The sequence below is a fragment of the Hoplias malabaricus genome, chromosome X2, assembly GCF_029633855.1.
Source record: "Hoplias malabaricus isolate fHopMal1 chromosome X2, fHopMal1.hap1, whole genome shotgun sequence".
In the NCBI taxonomy this organism is placed as follows: Eukaryota; Metazoa; Chordata; class Actinopteri; order Characiformes; family Erythrinidae; genus Hoplias; species Hoplias malabaricus.
In genome coordinates this window covers 5,327,946-5,351,157 of record NC_089819.1, presented here as the reverse complement: position 1 = coordinate 5,351,157, position 23,212 = coordinate 5,327,946, and the positions used below count along the sequence as shown (strand labels likewise).

At 40.3% G+C, this 23,212-nt stretch overlaps 1 protein-coding gene across 10 annotated transcripts in view; it reads left to right on the top strand.

Annotated features, from left to right (window-relative positions):
- The window catches only part of LOC136676432 (splicing regulator ARVCF-like), a 292,709-nt gene that overhangs the window by 236,562 nt on the left and 32,935 nt on the right, over nt 1-23,212 (top strand). For 8 of the 10 annotated variants that reach the window (XM_066653451.1, XM_066653445.1, XM_066653449.1 and 5 more), the window contains 4 exons: nt 1,076-1,193; nt 1,541-1,712; nt 4,106-4,123; nt 5,228-5,299. In XM_066653451.1, the coding sequence (XP_066509548.1) occupies nt 1,076-1,193; nt 1,541-1,712; nt 4,106-4,123; nt 5,228-5,299 (380 nt within the window). The remainder of the gene's footprint in view (nt 1-1,075; nt 1,194-1,540; nt 1,713-4,105; nt 4,124-5,227; nt 5,300-23,212) is intronic. The other 2 variants (XM_066653446.1, XM_066653444.1) reach the window with 1 other exon arrangement.

The window sequence follows — 23,212 nt, the reverse complement described above, 5'->3', positions numbered from 1 at the left end:
CACACACATAGGAGCACAGTGATGATTTGGAGTTATGTACCTAATGAGAGTTTTTCTTCCACATTCTCAGTGCTCTATTATGTTTAGACTATGTAAGTTATTTGGCTTCATATGTTCTGGTAATAGTGTTAACGACAGAGACCTCTCAGTCTGCTAGAGCTGTGTGTACTGCAGTGTTTTGGATGGTAGGAGGATGGATAAGGCAAGTAGCAGTGATTGTTAACACCATGCGTCTCTCAGCTTCCTGGAGCATGGCCACAGCAGATGTGCTCCTGGAAGATGTCGAGGGAGGGTGAGGAAGGGTGTAATACTGGCGCAGAAACAAGGCTGCCTCTGTTCGTTTGAGCTCCGGAGATCCTGCTGCCTGATAGTGTTGTCTCCTGCTAGCATTAGTTATTAGCACAACACTGCAGAACTTTGAAGGTCCCAGAACGCAGCGTACCATGGTGTTCCTGCTTTAAAATACTCATCCTGTGTCTCGGATCCGACACTGTGCACTCTATTGTAGCCCTATACACAGTGTACTCTGTCTCAGGTCAAATGGCTCCTCCCCTGCCAGTGAAAACCTGGAACAACAGTGATTCATTTATTCATTCTTTCAAGGATTCTAGCTCATCTTTCAGATGTCTTGAGACAACTCAACAACTTGGACATCGTGAGGTACATTACAGAGTTGGCCGAGCCAGCTACTTAGGTCACTTGTACGACCTTTTTGGTGATGCTTACCAGGATGTTTTTATTTGGTAGTTATGCCTTTTAAATTCCTAATAACATACAACTCACCAAAATGGTCAGGACAGTGTAAATCCTACATTTGTTGTGTATCAGCCATCTGCTTCAGTGGAAATGAAACAATAATGGGCCTCAGCTTCATTTACATCACATAGTAAACCAAAGAATACCCAGCGCAATTCTTACCCCTAGATCCTCCTTTAATCGTTTGAAGAGATTTCTGATTATTTTGGTTTAGACCTATTTAGTTTAATCACTTGTATTGTAGTGATAACAGATAAAAAGTAATATACAACAATCTTCGTGAGGTTGCTGATGGAGTTGTGTATACATTTCTGTGCAGGAATGTCAGTTCAGATGGAGCTGAGGCTCGCAGGAGGCTGAGAGAGTGCGATGGACTGGTGGATGCTTTGCTCCATGCCCTACAGTCAGCCGTAGGTAAAAAAGACATGGACAACAAGGTGAGATTCTACTTTTTTGGGACAATGGAAGTGCAGAACACACAATTCTTACAAAAAAATGATCATCCTGCCTCTTTGATAGGAAACACTATTACGTACTGAAGGCTCCAATTCTACACCCAACATAGACAAACGCACAATATGGGCTTGTTGGGATCTAATAGGTTATCAAGCCTTTCCTGAATTGATATTGGCATTTACAGTCTCAACTGGGCTCAGTGCAGTTTATTTAAATTCAATAGACTATTTTATGATAATGTAGTTTAACTGTAAACAAGCAATGTCAAAAAGACTAGAACATGTTTAAGAGATTCTGGAAGGGTTTAATCAAATCTTTCATTCTCCAGTCTGTGGAGAACTGTGTGTGCATCATGAGGAACTTATCCTACCACGTTCACAAAGAGGTCCCTGGGGCAGAGAAGTATCAGGACCCATCAGCCCTGCAGGCGCCTGGCTCCGCTGGACCACAGAGGAAGAAGAAGGATGATGCCGGCTGTTTCGGCGGGAAGAAGGCCAAAGGTCAGTCTCGCTGTCCCTCTGTCTCCTCTGGGTTCTTAACATATGCACTCAAAAAACAGAGCATTTTAATAAGTCACATTATGGCTGTGATGTGGTCCTGACGTTCCTTAGGTTGGTAATTAAGGTAGAGCTTGTATTTTTCCATAGTTTCTCTGTAACTATGTTTTTTAAGAAGTCAACACAATGATGGTGATGGGAACCAGACATCTGAAGAGTTTAACTATTTGGATTTACATCTATTTTAGCAGTGAAGTACAGCAGTAAACAAAAGTCCCCAGCTTATGGCAAGTCAACCCCACTTCCAAAGTGAGAAAGTCTCTTGCTTGTGCCTTGTCAACTCCGCTACCACTGTGAGAAAGTCCCCAACTTAGGCCTAATTAGCTCCACTACCATGGTGAAAAGCCCCCAGACTGTGGTTAGTCGACTCCATCACCATGATTGAAGTCTCTAGAGCCATTTCTTAGTCACTGATTGAAAATTATGTGCCAGTGGGGATATAAAAATGAATCACAAATGTATTTCAAACAATAAAAGACCAAACAAATATGATACAAAGTGACAGCCACAGTTTGTACAGCATTCTTAAACCAGAAACGCTCACACACAAGGCTGCAGTGACTCAGACATTATAAACAGACATGAGCGCAGATAAGATATTGCTGTGTTTTGTGTGTGTCTATAATAGCTGGTCCACACAATATAAATAATCATTACATTTAAAAGTAAAGACATGTTGTAAGGTTGGGTTGCGTTAGTGTTAGGGTTAAGCTCGTATGGAAAAGTGAATGGGACGTCTCCACAAAATAAATGGAATTCTATATAATGTCCTCACAATTCACGAATACAAGATGTGTGTGTGTGGCTGACACAGATGCTGTCTCGAGGCAGCGAGTCTAGCTCCCCTGCGCATTCTCCACTCTTTCCTTGATCCTATTAAAGCTCTGTATTAATCCACATGGTCAGAAATGACTTCAGCTAGCGACAAACAGGTGCAGTGACTCCCGAACGCCCCGAGTCGTGAGTCACGGCGTTTAATTAATTCGGATTCTGAGCGCGAGCGTCGATCCTGCCGTGGCCCGTTCAAGTCTACAGGGGTGAGCCAATTAAGCTGCCAAAACAACCTAAAACCTCCATGCGTTTCAGTCGCATGGACGCCAGCACACAGCAGCTAATGAGGGCTAGTTATCCGCCTCGAGGCCCTGGAGGTACACTTTGAAGGAGCTAAATGACCTACATTTAAACGGCTAAACGCTTCAAATCTCCCTCACTGCATGTTTCTGAAGAGCTATTTAGATCGCCCTCCCAAAATAAAGCCTCCAATCAATTTGTTACCTGAGGTAACCGGGAATACTTTAGTCTCATTCAAATAAATCTGGACAGTTTAGTTATTAGTGACAGAGAATAGCCAGGGAACATCTGGCCACACTTACAGCAAATAGAACTTGTTGCATGTTTATTTACTTGTGTAGAAAAGTAGAATATTGGGCAGGTGCTGCTGAACTCATCCAAAATCTGTACCTGACCTAATTTATGTATTTGTGACTGAATGAATCCAAATCCGCTTAGAAAGATTCAAACATCAAATCAAACAGCCAACATTTTCACCATGACTTAAAAGTGAAAACACGGGGATGTACTCAAGCGGAAAAGCTCTTAGAAAGGCCTTCTCTGGAAGGAAATACGTGATACGAATTCACAGGGCCGACTCCCAAAAGCTTTCTACTGCAGGGGAAAAATGGCACAGTAATGTATTATATCTCTAATATAAAGCTTTTTTTTATACAGCTATAAACTGCAGGAGTCTCAATCTAATATTGAGTGCACTATGTAGGGAACAGCAAGTGATTTGAGATTCAACGAAGCTTTAGCCATTTTCTAGGGACCTATTTAAAGTTTTTCTGTCTTCCAACAGTCTGAATGATTGAAGGTTTACTGAAAAACATACTATGGATGCTCCACAATGTGGCCAGAAGTTTTTAGACACTCACTAGTGATTAGGGGAAGTGAACACACGCACCAAGAGAAAGGGGCAGCTCGAGGAGCATTTTGGGGGTTAGGTGCCTTCAAGGGGGTTAGGTTCAAGGATAATTTAAGTGTGGAAGATCCTGCCTGTTTTAGGTATCGAACCACAAGGCCACAGCTGCCCCAAATACCCGTGTTGCCATTGGGTATGGTCACCTTAGTCTCATGTGCGAGTGTCCTGTTCTATCAGCAGTACTTTTAAATAGAGATTATACAAGCTGTTTAGCCCCAATGTAGAGGACATTGAAGGAAGTTAATTTCTTAGGACACCATCCAGGACACACACACACACACGTCCCTTTTCACGTCTCTTCTCTTCTTCCTCTCTGCTTGTTTCTCGGCCTTGCTGCTGATGCGCTGGCTAACTGTAGAGGAATGGTTTAATCAAGGTGAGTCTTCCTTCCCGCCTTTTTCTTTATTTCATTCTTTTATTTTTTTACATTCAGTCTGTTCATCATTCCATCCATATGTCCCATTGTAAGCTTTTGCCTGGGGTGGGGGGTGGGGGGGGCATTCTTAGATGAGACCCACAGTGATACCTTCATGTGTCGTGCCGTGTGTGTCCTTTTTTTTGTGCACTTATATGAATTGTGTCATTGTCCCTTCTATTAGTTACATCTACGTTGTATGTACACTTGTACATTTGGTAAGATCCACATACCATAGAGATAAATAGATGGACTTTGTAGTTCTGCACTTACATGTTGTAGTCTGTCTGCTTTTGTGTTATTAATGTATCTATCTGTAAATCTTGTGTAATATCTAGTACCCAAACACCTACACACACTCTTGCAACATCCTCACATTTTTTTGCCTCTCCTATTTGCCTATGCATGAGAAAAAAAAGCACATTTATATGTATTTTCATGCATCATATTTTTAGTTTTTACATAGCCCAGTCAAAATATCTCAGTTTTGTGCCTTAACCTATTGCAAAAGCACACTAAGAACAGTCCACCAACCAGAAATATCTGGTCAAGAAACTGGCCACTGATGAACTTGAATAGGACTAATTCCAACTGAGCTATCATCTACTTCATGTCTATAAGGTTGGCCAACAAGGCAAATAATCTTATACTGTGGACAGCCAATGGACAAAAAGCTCCAGCAACGCTGGTTTTTTATGCAAATTCAAAGGCCACAACTGTGTCCAGTGCTGATGAATGATCCACTACCTGAAAAATACCTGCTCAGTGGTGGTCCTGTGAGTTTTAACGCTTTTGCATAAAACATAAAAATGGACTGAGTGTTGATACGAGGGATTTGTGTGTAACCAATTGAATCTATATTATATACGTGTGATATTCATTAGCCCACTCTGCTGTAGATCTTTCCTCAATTTTACATTATGCATTACTGGGATGAGAGGGACTAATGGGTCCACTACATACCTCTAGACTAATATGTAAGTGTGTAGTCTTTCTGTGGTGTGTGTGCCTGTGACATATTTAATCTTCAGAATTGATCTTCTCTCTTGTCTTGTCTTCTCTCAGGGAGGAGAAATGGAGAGAACGACAAAAACTATGACACTCTGGACCTTCCAAAGCGCTCAGAGCCCACTAAAGGTATGTCCGGCTTTGGTAGTTAGCATTAGCACATCTCTGAACTGTCACCTCCCACAGAGCCAGTGCTGGCAAGAAGTGTAATGTTTTACCCATGAGGCTTTGTGTAAAAATACTCTCAACCAGTGTGTGGAGCACTACCTCAGAACCAGGGGTCAGCCAAAGTTGCCCCACCCAAGCCATCTATACGACTTAGGGCAAGATGAGTTAAGTATGTTCTGCCCACAGACGTTTTTTCAAAACTACTGTTGCAAGATGGAAGAAGCTTTTCAGAACATTAGCCACTCGGGTTTTGTCAAAACACCTACATTTTCTAGTATGCTTTCTTTCCTTTCTTTCCTAGCGTGTATTCGGGAGTTCTGCGGATGTATTTCTCTTTGGCAAGTGGTGCTGAAGTTTCCGATTCAGCTATTTTAATGTTGCAAGCTAGTTTACATAGCTCTGTATAGGCCTTTATGCATGGTGTCAAAATAGAGCAAATGTTTTGCGAATCAAAACTCAGAATCCATAACGGAAGAAATACAATTTTGCAAAGAGGACTGTTATTAATATAAAGAGGTTTGTAAAATAATATTTCTGTATATACCTTGTGTGTATTTAACCTTCTATTCTGGTTTTGCTTGTCACTGTATTTTTTCCTCAGTTACACATCCCTCAGTCTTGCTTTCAGTTCAAAATGCTTCTCAGAAAAAGCTTTGGGAACTTGGAAGACTGAAAGACACATAACTGAGACAAAACACACTGAAAATGAAAAACAGATTCTGAATGAGATTATCATACCAAATTGATGATTAATTACGGAAACTTTCTGTTTTACAAAGCTGTTTTTGATACATTCCTCTCCTTTAAATAAATGTTGGTTGGTGGGCTTCAGATCCATTCTTGGCAATGGATTCTGTTTTTTGGTTCTCAAATAATTTGCCCCTATTTGATCCAAAAGGAAAATCCAAAGATATGTTTGTTTCCATACCAAAACTAAATGATGGTTGTGGCACGTTTGCTTTGTTGGTGTCACTCAGAAACGAACAAAAGAGCAGAATATTTTCACATTGAGAAACACATGCAAAACGCAAACTCTAGCATACAATACATTGTCCACTATGCTATGTAATCCATACCAGACTGTGAGTCTGAACGTATTATTATTGATTGGTGTGGTTACTGTTACCACTCAGTAAATTAGACAAAGCTCCAGCAGAAGGTTCTCAGATGTGTGTGCTGAGCTGTGTCCTAGCCCACAAACAGCAGTGGCAGGTGTGCATGAGTCAAAATCTCAGAGCCTAGAGCTTTTGTTTACGTGTACACACTGTGGGTGGACCCAAAAGTGTTTTGTTTTTAGCAGAGCTGATTAAAAACTCAGCAGAGCCTGAGAGGGGGGTCTTTTGAGAGGCATCTGTCTTTGAAGAGGGATCATGTGTTTGTAGAGGGAAGGCACTCAAGAAACCTCAGGGAATCATAGCAAGTGTGAAAACATTGTACCAGCACATCTCTATGACAAGACTTTCATAAGAACGTGATAAACAGTCTCAGAGAATTACGCGACGAAGGGGGCCTTGTGTCTTTAGCCATGATTGTAATTTCATGTTACACAGGCCAACATAGAGGTTCCTTATGAAACCAGTTTGCAATTAATTGCAGTGGTTATTTGATATTTCCCTGTTATTGTTTGAGCCTTGAGAATGCAGATGAGTTTCTAGGAACTTGATTAGAGCTTTTCTCTGGCTCACACCAGTAAGTGTAGTTGTGCTACATTAATTAATGGGATGCGTTTTGAAATAATCCCCAGTCCCACGTGGACTGAGAGGTGTTCATTGTGTTGTCACCAGGGGCCAATGCTCATTAAGTGAATACAATCGCAACACTTTCCTCTCTCAACTTGACTTGTCACAGTGTTCTACAAAGACATTTACTCACAGCAATTATACGCTTCCACACTTCTTACTGAACTTCATATTGCACCAAAATGTTTCAATGACTGTATTGAAAAGTTAAATATATACAGCAGTAGGGGATGTGTTGCTGCAGTAATATCTTCGGCCATATACAGACAGTCAGTCAGACAGATATGCAAAACGAACAGACAGATAGACCATTTCAGTCAGCCCGACAGTCTGTCACACCGTGAGACAGACAGACAAACAAAGAAACAGGCATGTATTCAAACAGACAGAGAGACAGACGGATTGGCAGAGAATCAGGCAATAAGGCAGACAAAGTCAGAGTCGGAGAGACAGCCAGTCTGATAAGCAAATCACGCATATCGACAGTGAGACACTGAGCCAAACTAATTACCAGACTCTCTGTCCGTATTTCTTCATGATGCGCTTTTCATCTAAAATTATTTTCTTTTTTATCTCTGCTTTAAAGCTGGAGTAGGTGATTTGTTAGTAGATCAACCCAGAGGGAAAAATGTATTGCTCATAGGTTGCTCTATAATGGCTCAGGAGACATAATGGTGATTCTCCTAATATTTCTTGGGATGAAGAAATGAGACAGAAGAGAGCCATGAGACATGAGAGAGTTGGGTATGGTTTGTCTGGTAAATCTGAGCACAGTTTGTGACCTTTTTTAGATCTCCACTAAAATTCAAGAGCAGACGTGAAATTACTGAGGTTTTTATCTGAGGAGACACATCTGAGCAGCAGGAGACATTAAGGAGCTCTCTCTCTCTCTCTGGGAAATACTCTCACAATATAAACAAAGAGTTATACTAGATTGATCATCCATATAGCTGTTGTGTGTTTTCATACATATGAAGGAGACATTAGGTAGGTGGATTGTGTGTGAATTATTAAGCCATGGCTGTGTTTTAGAGGAGTGGCTTTAATAGGTCGGCTGAATGTAAAGGTTGGGACTATTTTTTCATTGGAATATGTTTTTCCAGAACTGGCTTACACTGGGTTACAGCTGTACAACTAGACACACACACACACACACACACAAAAGAAATCCTCGACTGAGATGCGCATACTAGCATTCCACCAGGGGCAAGCTGTTAGCCCGGCAAATCCCTTGTTTTATTTTTCTTGTCCCAAATTGGAAAAGAGAGCAGCAAGGACATAAATCCCCCTCAGCTGAACCTTCAGCATCCATACAATATTCAGACCACAAGATACATGTTTAGCTTATTATTAAGTAAACTAATATATTCCAGTGAAATCTGAAATGTACCACTTCACCCTAAATGTTGATGAGCTAAGTCTTGTGTGGGGTCTGAGCATGGTTTCTTTACTTCTGCACTGGAGCAAAGACACTAAGGTAGCTAATAGAAGCTACTGCTAATCTCAACTACACCTGAATTCATGTTCTTCATGATGAAAGTTCTTAATAAGTTTATTCTCTTTAACAGAACTAAACTACTCACATAAAAGCATGGCGACATCTCCGATCATTTTGTCAGCTTTGCATCTCCAGTTAAACCAGCTCTAAAAGCCTGTGTAAACCCATGCATACACTGTGCCCTAACGAGTGAAGCAGCACTGTGAGATGCAGCACTCTGCAAGGAAAGAAACACTGGGACTTAAAGCGGATGGGCGTTGAAGGCAGATTTTCTAAATGACTATCTCAGCACCAACACCAACCAGCCAATGAGGCGACACTCAGAATATTCACTGAAAAGCACTGCCTGAGCTCTGGGACAGCCCTAGTCCTAAGGCTGAACTTTAAAATAGTAGCTGCTGGAAACTCTTTTTGAAAAAAAAAAGCACCTATTCTTAAAAAAGATTCTTCTCACCAAGAGAGGACAAAATGGAGGTTAGAAGAGGTGGTGGAAGAGGAGTATTTAGGAGATCATTGGGAAGCAGTAATTAAAGCCACACGGCAGTGCTGCTCACAGGCCACAAGAAGCACAGTCCATCACATATTCTGTTCCTTACTTAGTTGTTACTACAGCACAATTAGACAAACTACCAGTAAATGTCCTTCATTTCAGAAGAAGCCGTATAGTGTACTTGTCCACTCTCTCTCTCTCTCTCGCTCTCTCGCTCTCTCTTTTAATGTAAACAACACTAGACAAATACATACATCACTGTGATCGTAACTGACTGCTGCTCCTGGTTTGGATGGTCCCTCTTCTCCCCATCACTAGACAGCATAGAAGTCATTCGGTTGATGTAATAGCTGGTGTTATTGTTCTCCTCCATGCGTGTTGAGCAGTCTATGTGTTCACACTAAATAAGGGTTTCAAAAATTCTAACATAGCTTCTCTCAGCAAAATCCTGAGAGAAAAAGCAACACCAATTTATTTGCACCTGTTTTTATCTCCCTCTCACACTCTCACTCTCCTGTACGGTGGGTGGTGACTCAGCTTTGTTTGCCTCAGAGACGGTGAACATCCCACAGCACCTGTTTGCTGCACCTGCACTCCTCCCAGAATCACCGAACTACAACATAGGGAAAGCCCAAACATTGCAACACAAGCAAGAAAAGAGGGATGGTATTGGTTTTTGTTTGTTTGTTTGTTTGTTTGTTTGTTTTTTAGCTCATACTTTTACGGACTTTGGCCCTTACCTTTGTCACTTGGTTCTTCTCATTGTGCTGCTGTATGGTGTTGAACAACAGGTTGATTAATATTACAATTTATATAAGTTACTTTAAAGAATAGTAAAGATAGTAAAGACCACATGAATTTACCTGATTTCCTCATTCTGAGTCTCAGTACCATAGTGTTTTCACCATATTCTTAAAGGGGGATCTTCTTTTGAGTCTAATTAATATTAGTGTTTGTTGCTCATGGTCTGAATACATTTCTCTTTTTTGTTCCTTGTTCTTCTCAGTGGTACTTTCTAAATAATTTGCAATTATTTGTCATTGTACAACGTACAACGAAATGTGTCTTCTGAAATTAACCCATCTGTTGCAGTCAGCACACACAAAGACTAGTGCACTAGGGGCTGTGAACACAAATCTTTCTCGTGCTCTTGGTGTTTGTTCTTTTGAGCCTTATGCTGAATTCCATTTACCTCGAAAGTTAAATGTTGGAGCTAGGAATGATGTCACACCTGAGCTGACAGCGTTCCAGTTTAACATTCAAAAACCCTTATGTCCCTGTTAGCTCGTTCTGTGTTAGCGATACCAGCTGATAATATTATGCAATATTCTATGCCTCCAACCACCATGGAAACAGGTTCACATATGGCAGCTGGGCACTACTGTGTGTATGACTGCTTTAATAAATGCGCTAATAAAACCTATGATACTATTGCTTTTACATAGTTTTGATTTGCGAACAGCCATCTTGGATTCAGAACTCAGGGATACCCAACTTTTCAAGAAGGAAATCTGACTTGTGAGCGCACTCCTGAAAAATCCGACATCCGAGTTCAACTCGAATGCAGCATTAGTCCTTCTAAGTGTTTTTTATTCATGCTCTTAAGTAGTTTGGCCTTTGGATTCTTCCTTCACTTTGCTATTAGGGATTTTCTTTCTTTCTTTCAATGGTTCTTTCTTACACCTAAAATTGCTCTTTAAGTATTTAACAGTTTAACCCAAGAGTCTTGGTTTTTCTCAGAGGTTGCATCTTGTTACAATTAGTTCCTCTTATATGTTATTCATCATATAATGGCTCTTACTCATGTTCTTTGTGTTAGTCCTGGTTCCATGAGATTGTTTTCCTTGAAAAGACATGCCAGTCATGCTAGAAAAATGTACTGAACCAAACTGAATTGAGTGGTGGGCAGAGAGATAGAGAGACTACATTGGTCAGAGGGCCAGACACTTTTATGCCTAGAGATGACTTCGATTATCTGCAGACCAAAACAGAGGAGAGTGAACGAGATGAGCATCTAATCTATTCATATGTTGTTTTTCTTAGAGGGGAGGTCGATAGCATATATGGTGGCATTCAAGCAATACTTTAATTAGAGTGAAAGATGATATTGACAGTTCCTCAGAGGAAAAACCCTCTCTTCCGTACTAGAGAGTTAACAAGCTGATTGGATTGGCATCACTTTGGACATGTCCTCCCTCCTTAACAACTTAAGTACAGTGACTGTGGCTAGCCATTAATCTCCAGCAAGCCTCCTCTGATCATTAGGCCTCAGACATCTATGTTTTATTGTATTCTTCTCTGACTTGTCAGATTTTATGGCTGCAATTTACCAAACAATTTTATGGCCTGTATTTTAATGTCAGAGGAACCCTTTACTCCAAGTTTGTCCCTTTTAAAAGTCAAGTCAAATTTATTTATATAGTGCTTTTAACAACCTTATGGTATTGTGAAGCAGCTTTACAGAAATCTAGAAACAAAAACAAAATGAATAACACCTTGTGAGCAAGAAAAAAGTGACAATAGCAAGGGAAACTGCCTTGAAGCTGGAAGAATGATCGTTAGTAAAAATCAAAACTTGAAGAGTGATCTATCAAAGAAGAAAACTGTAATTGAAAGGATCTTTAATTTGAAATTGCATAGGTAGAAACAGGCTTGGAGTCTTTGTGTGTAGTTGAAACCTTTGGTAAAAGTCTGTGTTGATCAGTTCCGTCATATATTCATGTTTTGGTGCATCAGAATGACAGATACCACAGATGAGAAGTTGCATGTGTTGAGTGCAGCATGTGCTGGAAATGAAGAGCAGGTAACTGAACTTAAAGCAGGTGAGCAGGAGCCATAGACAGTTAATTTTCTATCAGCATTGCGTTAGACAGGAGGGCAGTCATTAACTCAGAATATTAGTCATTTTACTGTCTAATTAGAATTTAATTACAGAGTAATGCCATTAATTGTTATTATAAAAATGTCTTGCTGGAGTGTAGCTCACAAGGATAGCTTGCCTTTCAAGATAAACTTGTCTCTCATTGGAAAGTTGTAGTTCTGAATATTATTCATATTAAAGCTTAATAGTTTTAAAGACCTAGTGCTATTGTGAGTGAATGGCTAGAATTCTACCACTTATCGCCACTTATATATTAAAGCTATAAATGTTCAATGAAAAAAATCTTTCAGATACACTACGAAAAAAGCATTAGACAAGCACCTGACCATGCAGTCTGCCGTTACAAATATTTGCGAATGTTTCTTCCTAAAGGGTTCACTGAATTCAGGTGTGGTATTTCAATAGGATGCCACCATTTGAATGATATGTGAGTGATATTACTGAAAATTCAAAGTGTTTAAGAACCACAGCAACTCAGCCACAAAGTGGCAGGCCACGTAAAGTTACAGAGCAAGGTTGCCGAGAGCTGGAGTGCTCAGTGCGTAAAAGTTGCAGATGCACTTATAAAAAATGACTAACCCTATGCAAATCTCCTCTGTCATTAACATCAGCAAAGAAAACTTTGCACAGAACACTTTATGGCATGGGTTTCCGAGCCCTATATCACCAAGCACAATGGCAAGTGTCAGATGGAGTGGTGTAAAGCACCTCTGGAGCACTGAAAACATGTTCTGTGAAGTGATGTATCACACTTCTCTATCTGTCACTCTGACAGATGAGTCTGGGTTTGGCGAATGCCAGTAGGACGTTACCTGGGGAGGGGATAAAGTTTATGCAGTTGTTTTTCAGGGTTTGGGCTAGGTCCTTTAGTTCCAGTGAGGGAAAATATTAATTCTTCAGCATACAAAGACATTTTGAACAATTGTGTGCTTCCAAATTTGTGAATATTTTAAGGGAGGCCTTTGTTCTGCCCCAGTGCACAAAACAAAACAAAAAAAAAACAAGTTCCATAAAGGCATGTTGGGGTTACTTTGGTCTGGAAGAACTTGACTTGCTCACACACAGCCCAGACCTCGACCCAATAGAACACCTTTGGAACAATCTAGAACAGAGACTGCAAGCCAGGTCCTATGCTCCTCAAAAATGCACTTCTGTATTAATGGGCAAAACAATCTTACAGACACATGCCAAAATCTCGTAGAACACGTTCCTAGAAGAGTGGAAGCTGTTGTAGCTGCAAATTGGGGAACAACTATATATTAATGCCTATATATTTAGAATGGACATCAAAAAATCTACTGATAATGTTTAGATGTCCCAATACCATTGCACATATAATGTAGTTATTATTTGTTATAATATAGTGCCATTTTTATAATCCAGGGCCAGACACAGCAGACTTAGCAAAAGCATCTGACATGCTTTGACTGAATCTATCTTTTCCCCACTGTAGTTGAACAGATTTGCTTTAGCATAGCTTATGTAAGTGTACATTTTGATATGTAAAAGTACTCTTTAAAGTCACTCAAAATGGCATATCCCCAACTGCCTGCATTAATGGATGCTCTAAAGCTTTTTATTACCAGATAACCACTGTGTGTTTGTGCGTGTCTGTGTGAGAGAAAGAGAGAGAGAGACAGATAGAGAGAGAGAGATGAGATAATTCCTGAATTTTGCTGCTGAATGCCAGCTGCCACAGTGCCCCCCATGGAGCTGGCAGGCTGTGACAGAAAAATGGCAGCTTCATCCTGGCGGGCCTTGCCAATCATTATCACTCACTCTCTCTCTCTCTCTCTCTCTCACACACACACACACACACACACACAATTACTACCTTGTGTGCCAGGGGAACACACGCCTTCACAACAAATGATCATCAGCCTCCATGTGATCTTCACAGACAAGTCACTGCGAGAAATCTTTCGACCAACAGTGAACACATGACAATGGAGGGTCTTTGGCCTGCTCAGTTTAGGCCACATTTACTGTGCCTCTACCCATTTTTTAGTAGCCACTGGCCACTCTACTTAAAATATGTACATACTTTTACATAATGACCACTTTATTTGAAAACCCTTAAAGGAACACTAGGTAAGATTTGGTATATTTGCCCCTTAAAATCCTTAATACCCAACAAATGCCTATGAACGAATAGTTACCTGGGTCTGGGACACTGGTTCTCTAAGATTTGAAGCTAAAGCTGACGAATTGGAATAGTGTATCACTACTCTCAGCGTGAAGAGGCATTGTCATCCAGCATCAGGTAATGGTGTGTGTGTGTGTGTGTGTGTGTGTGTGTGTGTGTGTGTGTGTGTGTGTGAAAGAGAGAGAGAAAGTGAGAGAGAGAGCTGGGGGAGGCCTGCGGCAGGCTTAATGATGGGTGTAATATATGATGCCCATCGTTAATCTTGTGTAATTGTTTGTGAAAATGAGCCCTTCGCGCTCTGCCTGCTATCAGAGAGATGCCACTTTAACTGTAGCAGGTGCACCATGTGTTTTCTTCTTTATACACACACACATTCACAAAACACCTACAGCTGCATGCTGTGCTTTAAAAAATATATAAATAAAAATTAAATAAAAAAATCACCTGGAAATGCCAACTGTCCCGGGCTACTGTTTTTCTCTTATATTTAAATGATGCACTATCCTCCACCTCTCTTCTCCTTGTTTGTGTGTCCAACATCTCATGGTGTATAAACACTAAATCTCCTTAAAAGAATGGAAGCTGTCAAAGACTGGAAACACTTGTACTTTGGAGTTCATGGCCACTTTAAATGGAAATTAAATAAATGAAGGGCAGCCTCCTACCGGTGTATAGTCTTGTACAAGGCAGATGTTTCTAATAAAGTGGCCAATATGAATGCAGATCAGAAGAAGGATTTACAAAGGTGTAGTTTTCCTGGTGTCCAAGAACTCCAAGAGCTGCACATTTCACCTGTTTCAAATAAATGAAATATCAGCAGTGAATACACGGCTCATTGTAAACTGCAACATTGAAGTCCAGCCAGAGTTTTGAAGTCCATGTTCTGATCCATTAGTGCTTTAGTCATGCTTCCACTTGTGTTTATTAAGCTGTTTTATGGCTGTTTGTTTGATGCTGTTTGATCTTAGGTGTGTGTGTGTGTGTGTGAGAGAGAGAGAGAGAGAGAGAACATTCTGGTGGTCAGTGAGCAGATAAGCTTATATGCCAAGTTTGTGGGGTTTCTTTTTTTTTTAAAAAAACACCCTACTCACACTTTTGAGTACAGATCAGATCCAAAGTGCACTTGTCATTAGGTGAAATCCTGCTAGAATGTTCTTCCAGGCTGTTCCCTTTCACACTTATGGGCAGGAAGGTGAGAACAAGGCCACCATGAAGTGCTGTTACATGCTTGTTAACAGCTGGGCAGGACATATTGTCACTGTAGCGAGAGAGAACCAGTGAAAGAAAGGGTGCGAGTTGCTGACTGGTACTTTGAGAGTGGCTCAGTAAAAATAGTATTCTCCCATTCTCTCCTTTCATAGTATTCTCTCCTTTCATGGCCAGAATCACTAAGACATTTGGAGTTTGATCCCTGTAGATGCTTCAGCCATCCATAGCCGTCCCTCTCCCCATCACTTTGGGCTTTCAATTTAAGGCATCTGTTAGCTAACATAACAGTTGACTTATGCCGGCAAGTGTTTTGAGTAGTGTTGTTGTTACAACTTCACTTGACTCGTTTTGCCTTGAATTGTTTGCCCTTCCAGGAGGGACCTCCCCTTTTAATGTGATCGTTCCTTATTTCATCATTTGGTTTGAGCCCTATCATTTATTGTAATTGGTCCTAATCAATACTTACAAAATAAAAACCAGGCCTGGGCTATTTTCACTCATTACTATCCACTAGTTTTAGGCTCCTCCCCCTGACTGTAATCAATTCTATTCTATAATTAATTTGTTTTGTGTACTAACTGAGCATCAGATTTCCCCAGCTTACTGTGTTCTTCTTTATGAGACTTCCTCCTGATGATGGTTGGTCATAATTACCCCCTAGTTCATCCTAAAACCTCTCTTTGTCTGTGATCGGTCACATTCATTTGACCTGGCTGAGTTTGTTTGGTCCTAATTAATGTTTTATACTAAATGGTCTCTAAATGTGAGTTTTCATAATACATTCTGATTGAACCACTGCATGAGGCAGGTTTTACATATCTTTCATTATTTGAAGACAATTGCAAGCTTAAATTATTGTATGTAAATTAGTTCACCAAAGTAAATAGTAAATTTTTAGATGAAAAGTATTTTTTTCTAATTTTGCCGGAGTGTAAAATTCACAGAATTCAGAAATCAAAATCAATCTGAAAGGATGTTGTGGTGTGTACTGGCTACGTAAAAGAGTTTTTTTAATACACATTTCTTTAATGACACTACAATATGACAAAATATAGAACAATATGTAAAGAATAAAATTAGCACAGCAGGTGAATATATGAACATAACTGTTGATCTGATCAACTGAGGCTTTATACATTTTTTTTCTTTGTCTCCTTCATAATATTTTTTTCCCTATGATTGTAAAGTGTACTTGAGTTTGTTAAAGGCACAATACACTGAACTTATTATTAATTCATTCATTCATTATCTGTAACCCTTATCCAGTTCAGGGTCGCGGTGGGTCCAGAGCCTACCTGGAATCATTGGGCGCAAGGCGGGAATACGCCCTGGAGGGGGCGCCAGTCCTTCACAGGGCAACACAGATACACTTTTGAGTCGCCAATCCACCTACCAACGTGTGTTTTTGGACTGTGGGAGGAAACCGGAGCACCCGGAGGAAACCCACCCAGACACAGGGAGAACACATCACACTCCTCACAGACAGTCACCCGGAGGAAACCCACGCAGACACAGGGAGAACACACCACACTCCTCACAGACAGTCACCCGGAGGAAACCCACGCAGACACAGGGAGAACACACCACACTCCTCACAGACAGTCACCCGGAGGAAACCCACGCAGACACAGGGAGAACACACCACACTCCTCACAGACAGTCACCCGGAGGAAACCCACGCAGACACAGAGAGAACACACCACACTCCTCACAGACAGTCACCCGGAGGAAACCCACGCAGACACAGGGAGAACACACCACACTCCTCACAGACAGTCACCCGGAGCGGGAATCGAACCCACAACCTCCAGGCCCCTGGAGCTGTGTGACTGCGACACTACCTCCTGCGCCACCGTGCCGCCCTCTAATTATTAATGTATAACTTTTTTTTTGGGCAACAGAAATCTTTACACTACATTAGTGGTATTTCTCTTGTTTTTTTTTTCTAATATTTTGCATCTACCTTTGTTGCTGATAACATAATACAACCTCTTTGGCATGTTTGACACCAGTTGAGCAGTAGTCTCACATTGCCAGACTCTTTACACTTAATGTGGCCTACTACTGCAGGAAATGCAATTAGACTGACACGCAAAAGGACCAATCACAAGTCTGCTAATTTTGCCTGAACTGTAGGAGGAGTCAGAAATAGTATCAGACACTCTGTCAGCTTGTGTGTGGAGCATCTATGGCTGAGACTACTCCAGCACAAATCTGTATAGAAGTCTTTTGCCATTTTTCACATGTGGTTCTTTCCAGCTGTTCTTTGCTTGAGGCATTAGGTGCATCTACTTTCCAGTATAAGATCACCCAAATGTGCTTTATGAGATTCAGATGACATACTTGGCCAGATGATTTTTTCATTTCATTTCATTTTTTTTGTAGTGTGATTAGTGTCATTGTCTTATTGTAATACTCCTTTCCTGCCAAGCATTTTGAGACTGGGGATACTCTTATTTTTAATATGAAGTTTTAGTGTACTCTAGCATTCATAATGTCATATATAATAGTCATCTGCCCTACACCAGCTGAACTCATGTACCCCATATTAACACACACTCACCCCTATGTTTGAAGGTTCACAGTGTTCAGTCACAGTGGTGGTCCTGGCCAAACGTGCCAAACTCCAACTCATCTAAAGTTTATTTTTGAGTCATCTGATCCGAGAATGGGCTGCTAACATTCATCAGTTGTCTGTTTATGTTATTTAGCAAACCTCAGTTTGGTAATTATTTGTTAGTAATGTTTTTTTCCCTCATAAATCATCTATAGATGTTGACTTTTTGTAATGTTATGTATTCTCTGGGCACTCACTGGCTCATTGTTGATGATAAGTCTTGTGCACCACTGTAAGCAACAGAGAGTTGTTTTTCATGGGTGTCTAAACCACCTTATTCTTATCATTTTTGTAAAATATACCCTATTAATGGAATTATTAATTAATTTTCAATCCATTGACATTTTAGTGATGACTTGCAGGGGTGTACTTTTTGTTATATACTGTAAACCCCAGAAGGGGTCATGTTTACCACAACACTCTCATGGCAATGACGGATGACATACCGGAGCCCAAGAGACGGAGTGAAGGATGGATGTAGGGATACAGTGGAGGTGAGGGGAGGAAGAGAGCAAGAGAGATGTGATTACTTAGCAAGGGGAGAAGCAGCATATGACGGATGGGACGTGACACCAAGCTCGCAGGGGGAAATCCCAAGGCAGTTCGATTGAATCAGACACGTTGACCCGGACCCTGCATCCCGGCAACCTTGAGCTTCGTCTTCTAGGCTGGAAACAAAGGAACAAAGTACTTGACTAGTGATTCTACTGACCTATTGACCTTCTTCTTTCTGTCATCTGGTCATCTTGATGTTATTGTCAATATTGTAAAAACAATTGTAACCTGAGTTGAGCACATGTATTAATTAGGGATATTCTACTAGTAATTTACTGACTATATTCTACTAGACATTTACTGTAAAATAGATAATACTTAATTAGGTAAAATTCCTAATAGTTTTAATTTTAGTATAATATCCATAGAAAAGTATTAAATGAAATTGCACTCTATAGAGCTACAGGACATGAGCATAAATCACCATGCTCAATGTAAAGCATGGGCTAGAGGGGTATAAAGCACCAGGGTTGGGTTGTGGAGCAGGGAAACTATGGTCTCTGGTGCAAACAGCAATGTTTCACCATCTAGTGTAAAGCCTTCCCAGAAGTAAAGAGTTTATTACTGCAGCAGTGGGAAAATGATATTTGATGAACTGCAAAAAATGCATTGTATATATTGTACACAGCAACAAACAAATGTTTCCATATTGTTTAATGCTGTTTTACATACAGAGAGAGTTGGCACAGAGAATAATTTAGAGAGGAAAAAAAAGGCTCGGAGGGAGGGAAAAACAGCGACATGTGGGGGATTTGGCAAAAAGAGAAGCATCCTGTTCCCCTAAAGTCCTGTCTAAAGTCCTCACAGATGCTTCCAATACGGTGTGAATAAGTGTGCATCCCAGAGCTTACACTCCTCTGTGTTCAGGCCTGTCAGATTTTCTGGAAGTTTGTAGGCACCACACATCCTTCCTGGAAATATCCCACCCTTTGAAAACGCCTTTGACTCGATGGTGTTTGACTCAAGGCAGGTTTGTACCTCACCCACAGGCATCCCTCTCTTTAATTCGTTGATGTGAAGCCAACATTTTGAATGCCTCCATTCCCCTGAACCTTAGTCAAGTCCCGTCGCTCATCACTTTTCCTGCTCGTCCTATCACAGGTGTCATGTTTTTAGCACACAACACTGTCCTTACATTTCTGCTCCCCATGCAGATGCAGATGGCATATTATTACAGGTTCAAGGTGTTTGGAGTGTTTTCCCAGTATCTGTGTAGGTTTCTTCCGGGTGCTTCTATTTCCACAGTCCCAAATCAGGTTGATATGTGGATTGACTGTGTGAAATTGTACACCGGTATGACTGGGTGAGTATGTTGCAACAGTACAATACCAACATGTAAGACTTTGTTAAAACAGACAACACACAGACTGTATACACACTCAAAAAGACTAATCAAACAAGATAAAGATACAGAAGGTAAGGACTGAGTTATAGATTTCCATGATGGCAAGAAGGGGGAATTTTTGACAGAATTTCTTTTTTTTTTTTCATGTGTTTTTTGTTTCTCTTGTGTATGAGCTCAGAACTTTCCCAAGATGCTGTTTGACAGCTCAAACATCCTGTGAGTGTCATTCTTCCCGTTCCCCGGAACAAAAAAGTTAGTGCATAAAACACTGTCAACACCTCAGAGTCTCTTTTGCTTTACCTGGTCTGTTTGTCTCTCTGTCTATCAGCATGTCTGCCTGTGTCATTCTTTCTCTGGGTCAAAGTATTCAGAGCTACAGTCTGTGATTAGAGAACAACAGTGTGTTCCTGTATGGTCAGTGGAGTTTAGAGAATGGACAGTGACTGTAGAAATGATTATTCTATCCATCTATCCCTACCTCTACAGCTCTCTCTCTCTGTCTCTCACTCTCTTCCTTGTTTTTCTTTCTTTCTTTCTTTCTTTCTTCAGTGAACAGAATTGCTAGTGTAATTGTATGATGGTTGCCTTGGTGAGATTGCAATTTTCAAGTGAGTTAGTGGATACTAGTTTTTTATCCATTTTGCACACACCACTTGTGCTTTATTAATAGAGCAAAAATCACCATGTTACAAAACTTCTGGATTGTTTAACCTCTTAAGTATTACAGCAGCAAGGCTATTAGTTATTTTAACATAAAAGATTCCCAACACCGCTTTTAGGACAGGGCGGTGTAATTTCTCTCCCAATTTTACTTTACCACACCTACAAATGTTCACCATACAAGTTTAACTTTGAATGAACTGTGTACAATTGCTTTTCCCACCAATTTATTGCACAAAACCTCTGTATATACCCCATATTATTACATTTATACATTTTCACTCAGTTCAGTTCCATTTAGTCAAACATAGTGGTCTCAGTTTAAAACCTAGTATTCTGTGCAATGTAAAGTAAATCTGTTTGTTTTTCCATTGTAGAACGCTGCAAATCGTCTATTCTTCCAAGGACAGGAGGGCACAGAGTGAAAAAAGTGCATAAAATAACAGAATAAGTTCCAGTGTGGAAGAAGTTGTAACACATATTCTCTCACCTACTCTCTCCCCTCTGACCATACTCTGAGCACTCATGCAGATGCACACATGCATAGCAAAATGGCCTTTTTTTCCTCCAATAGATGCAATTAAAATGTCCATTGCCCATCATGTACACACATAAGAGAGAACACACTCTCCACTTGATAGTGGTTTTGACCAGCACAAGGAAACCTTTTATTCTGTGACTATAGAGGCTAGCCTGTTGAAGAAGTAAATGACCTAAATTAATGGTCGTCCTCTGCTGAATATCAAGTAGAATCAAGGACACAGCTTGGGATGTGTGGTACGTGAGTGCTTGGAGGCTAGCTGAAGGGTTGCCTAATAACAAAGTTTCATCTCATTGGAACTATGGTGTCAGTTTCAAAGTTAAACCACCCTTTACATAAAGATCAGTCTCTACACCAACTATTCGTTTATTAAACCTGCTCAAAATGTGAAGGCTAACAGCTGTTTACATTTTCTGCTCAAAACATCAGCCTATTAACGTTTGGAAGATAAGGATCATGGTAAGTTCACACAAGGAAAGGTGCAGATCTTATATATGAAGGTTATGAAGCGTCTAATAGCTAACACGAGATGGATGAGAAAGAGAATCATTGCACAAGATTACAAGATAAGATCTTGATTCTCTAAACCTCCATTACTTAGAATTAGCTATGTATTCTGGTGTGAAATGGAACACCTTTTTATATTTATCAAAATAAAAAGTAGTTGTTGCTACAAGTACTTTACACTCCTGCAAGAGATGGGGTGCCGTCCCAGTGACCAGGACATTGTTTTGGGCCTGGAATGATTAATCAAAGGCAGCTAACAGAAAAGGTGCTTTTGTTTGCATGTCAGTCTTCTCTTGGAGTCCCTAACGTCCTCTCCTTGGACAGACTTTGAAGCCTCAGACGGATGATGTGGGATCTAAGCGATGCCAACCTTGTTCCTGTTGATCCGAGCTGGTGGCCCAGCTTCCCTGAAACAAAGACAACTCAATGGTTTTGAGACTTCCTGTCACATAGAGGTCTAACCTCTGACACACTCTCACACACACACACACGCATTTACAATCACGGACTGTCAAAGAACCAAGCTCTGGAGATGGACACACTTTCCTGCTGTGCTCTAATGACCTTGACAGCTTGTGTTTTTTTTTTTTAAAAGATGCTCCAAAGTGATATGATAAGAGGTTTTCAGTGTCTCTTCCTCTATGGTTTGTTCACATTTGAACTGGCTCTGATCATGACACTGTTTGAAATAATGTTAGTTTCCAGATGTCAGTATTGATTCCAGTGAGGATAGTACTGTATAATTTACAATGAGACAGGTAACACTCTGAAATGTCCAGCTCTCTGGCAGTTTCTTAATATATGGAGCCCTAATGTGACCTGGCATTTGTTTTTTAATAAAATGGCTATAAAATAATATGTTGAGGCCACAAAATGATATATTGAGGCCTTGACATAGTATATTGAGGACACGATATATTGTGGCCATGAGATACATTGAGGCAAACAAACATATAAATAAAATAAAAATAAAAATTTCTGGCCTGATATATTTTATTCTCTTTTGGCCTCAGTACATTGTTTTGTGGCCACATTTTATTGAAAACATTCACTGTGTCTCTTTAGGGGCACACTCAGTCAAATTACCGCAGTAAAATTCTCATGCTAAGGCTATGATTCTTGCTTCAGATTTGGACTTCAGAGGTCTCAGGTTCTAATCACGGACAAGACCCCAAATTATATTATGAGCAATCTAGGGCAGATCTAAGTCAAACCCACAAAACATAACACTTTTAATGAAATAAAACAACCTAGATGTATTAAAATTATTTTGTGATCATGGTAAACATATACCTAAAGTAATGCAAAATGTGTGCACAACTCACTAAACTTGGAAGCAAGAAAGGAAAAAGATGCATACAGCTGCCCAATTACTCTTTTCAAATATAGGACAAAGGGTGCGTCTCTCCTTCTGTCTTCAAAAATGCAAGCAAGCTATTACAGCAAGTTATACAAAGTGGTCTAAAGCTACACTAATTTTTCATGTGTCCAATGAGTGAAGCCTGCCAAATTGATCTGGACAAAAGTGCATTCGGTTCAGGGGATGATCCTGTATGATCAGTTACAGACCTTCAAACAATAGAGTAGAGTATTTGTTCACTTGGATAGCAAATCAATAGTTAGCCTTTAATGAGCTTTCATGGGCTTATAAATGGACAATGTATGGTGTATGTGTATGAATAGAAG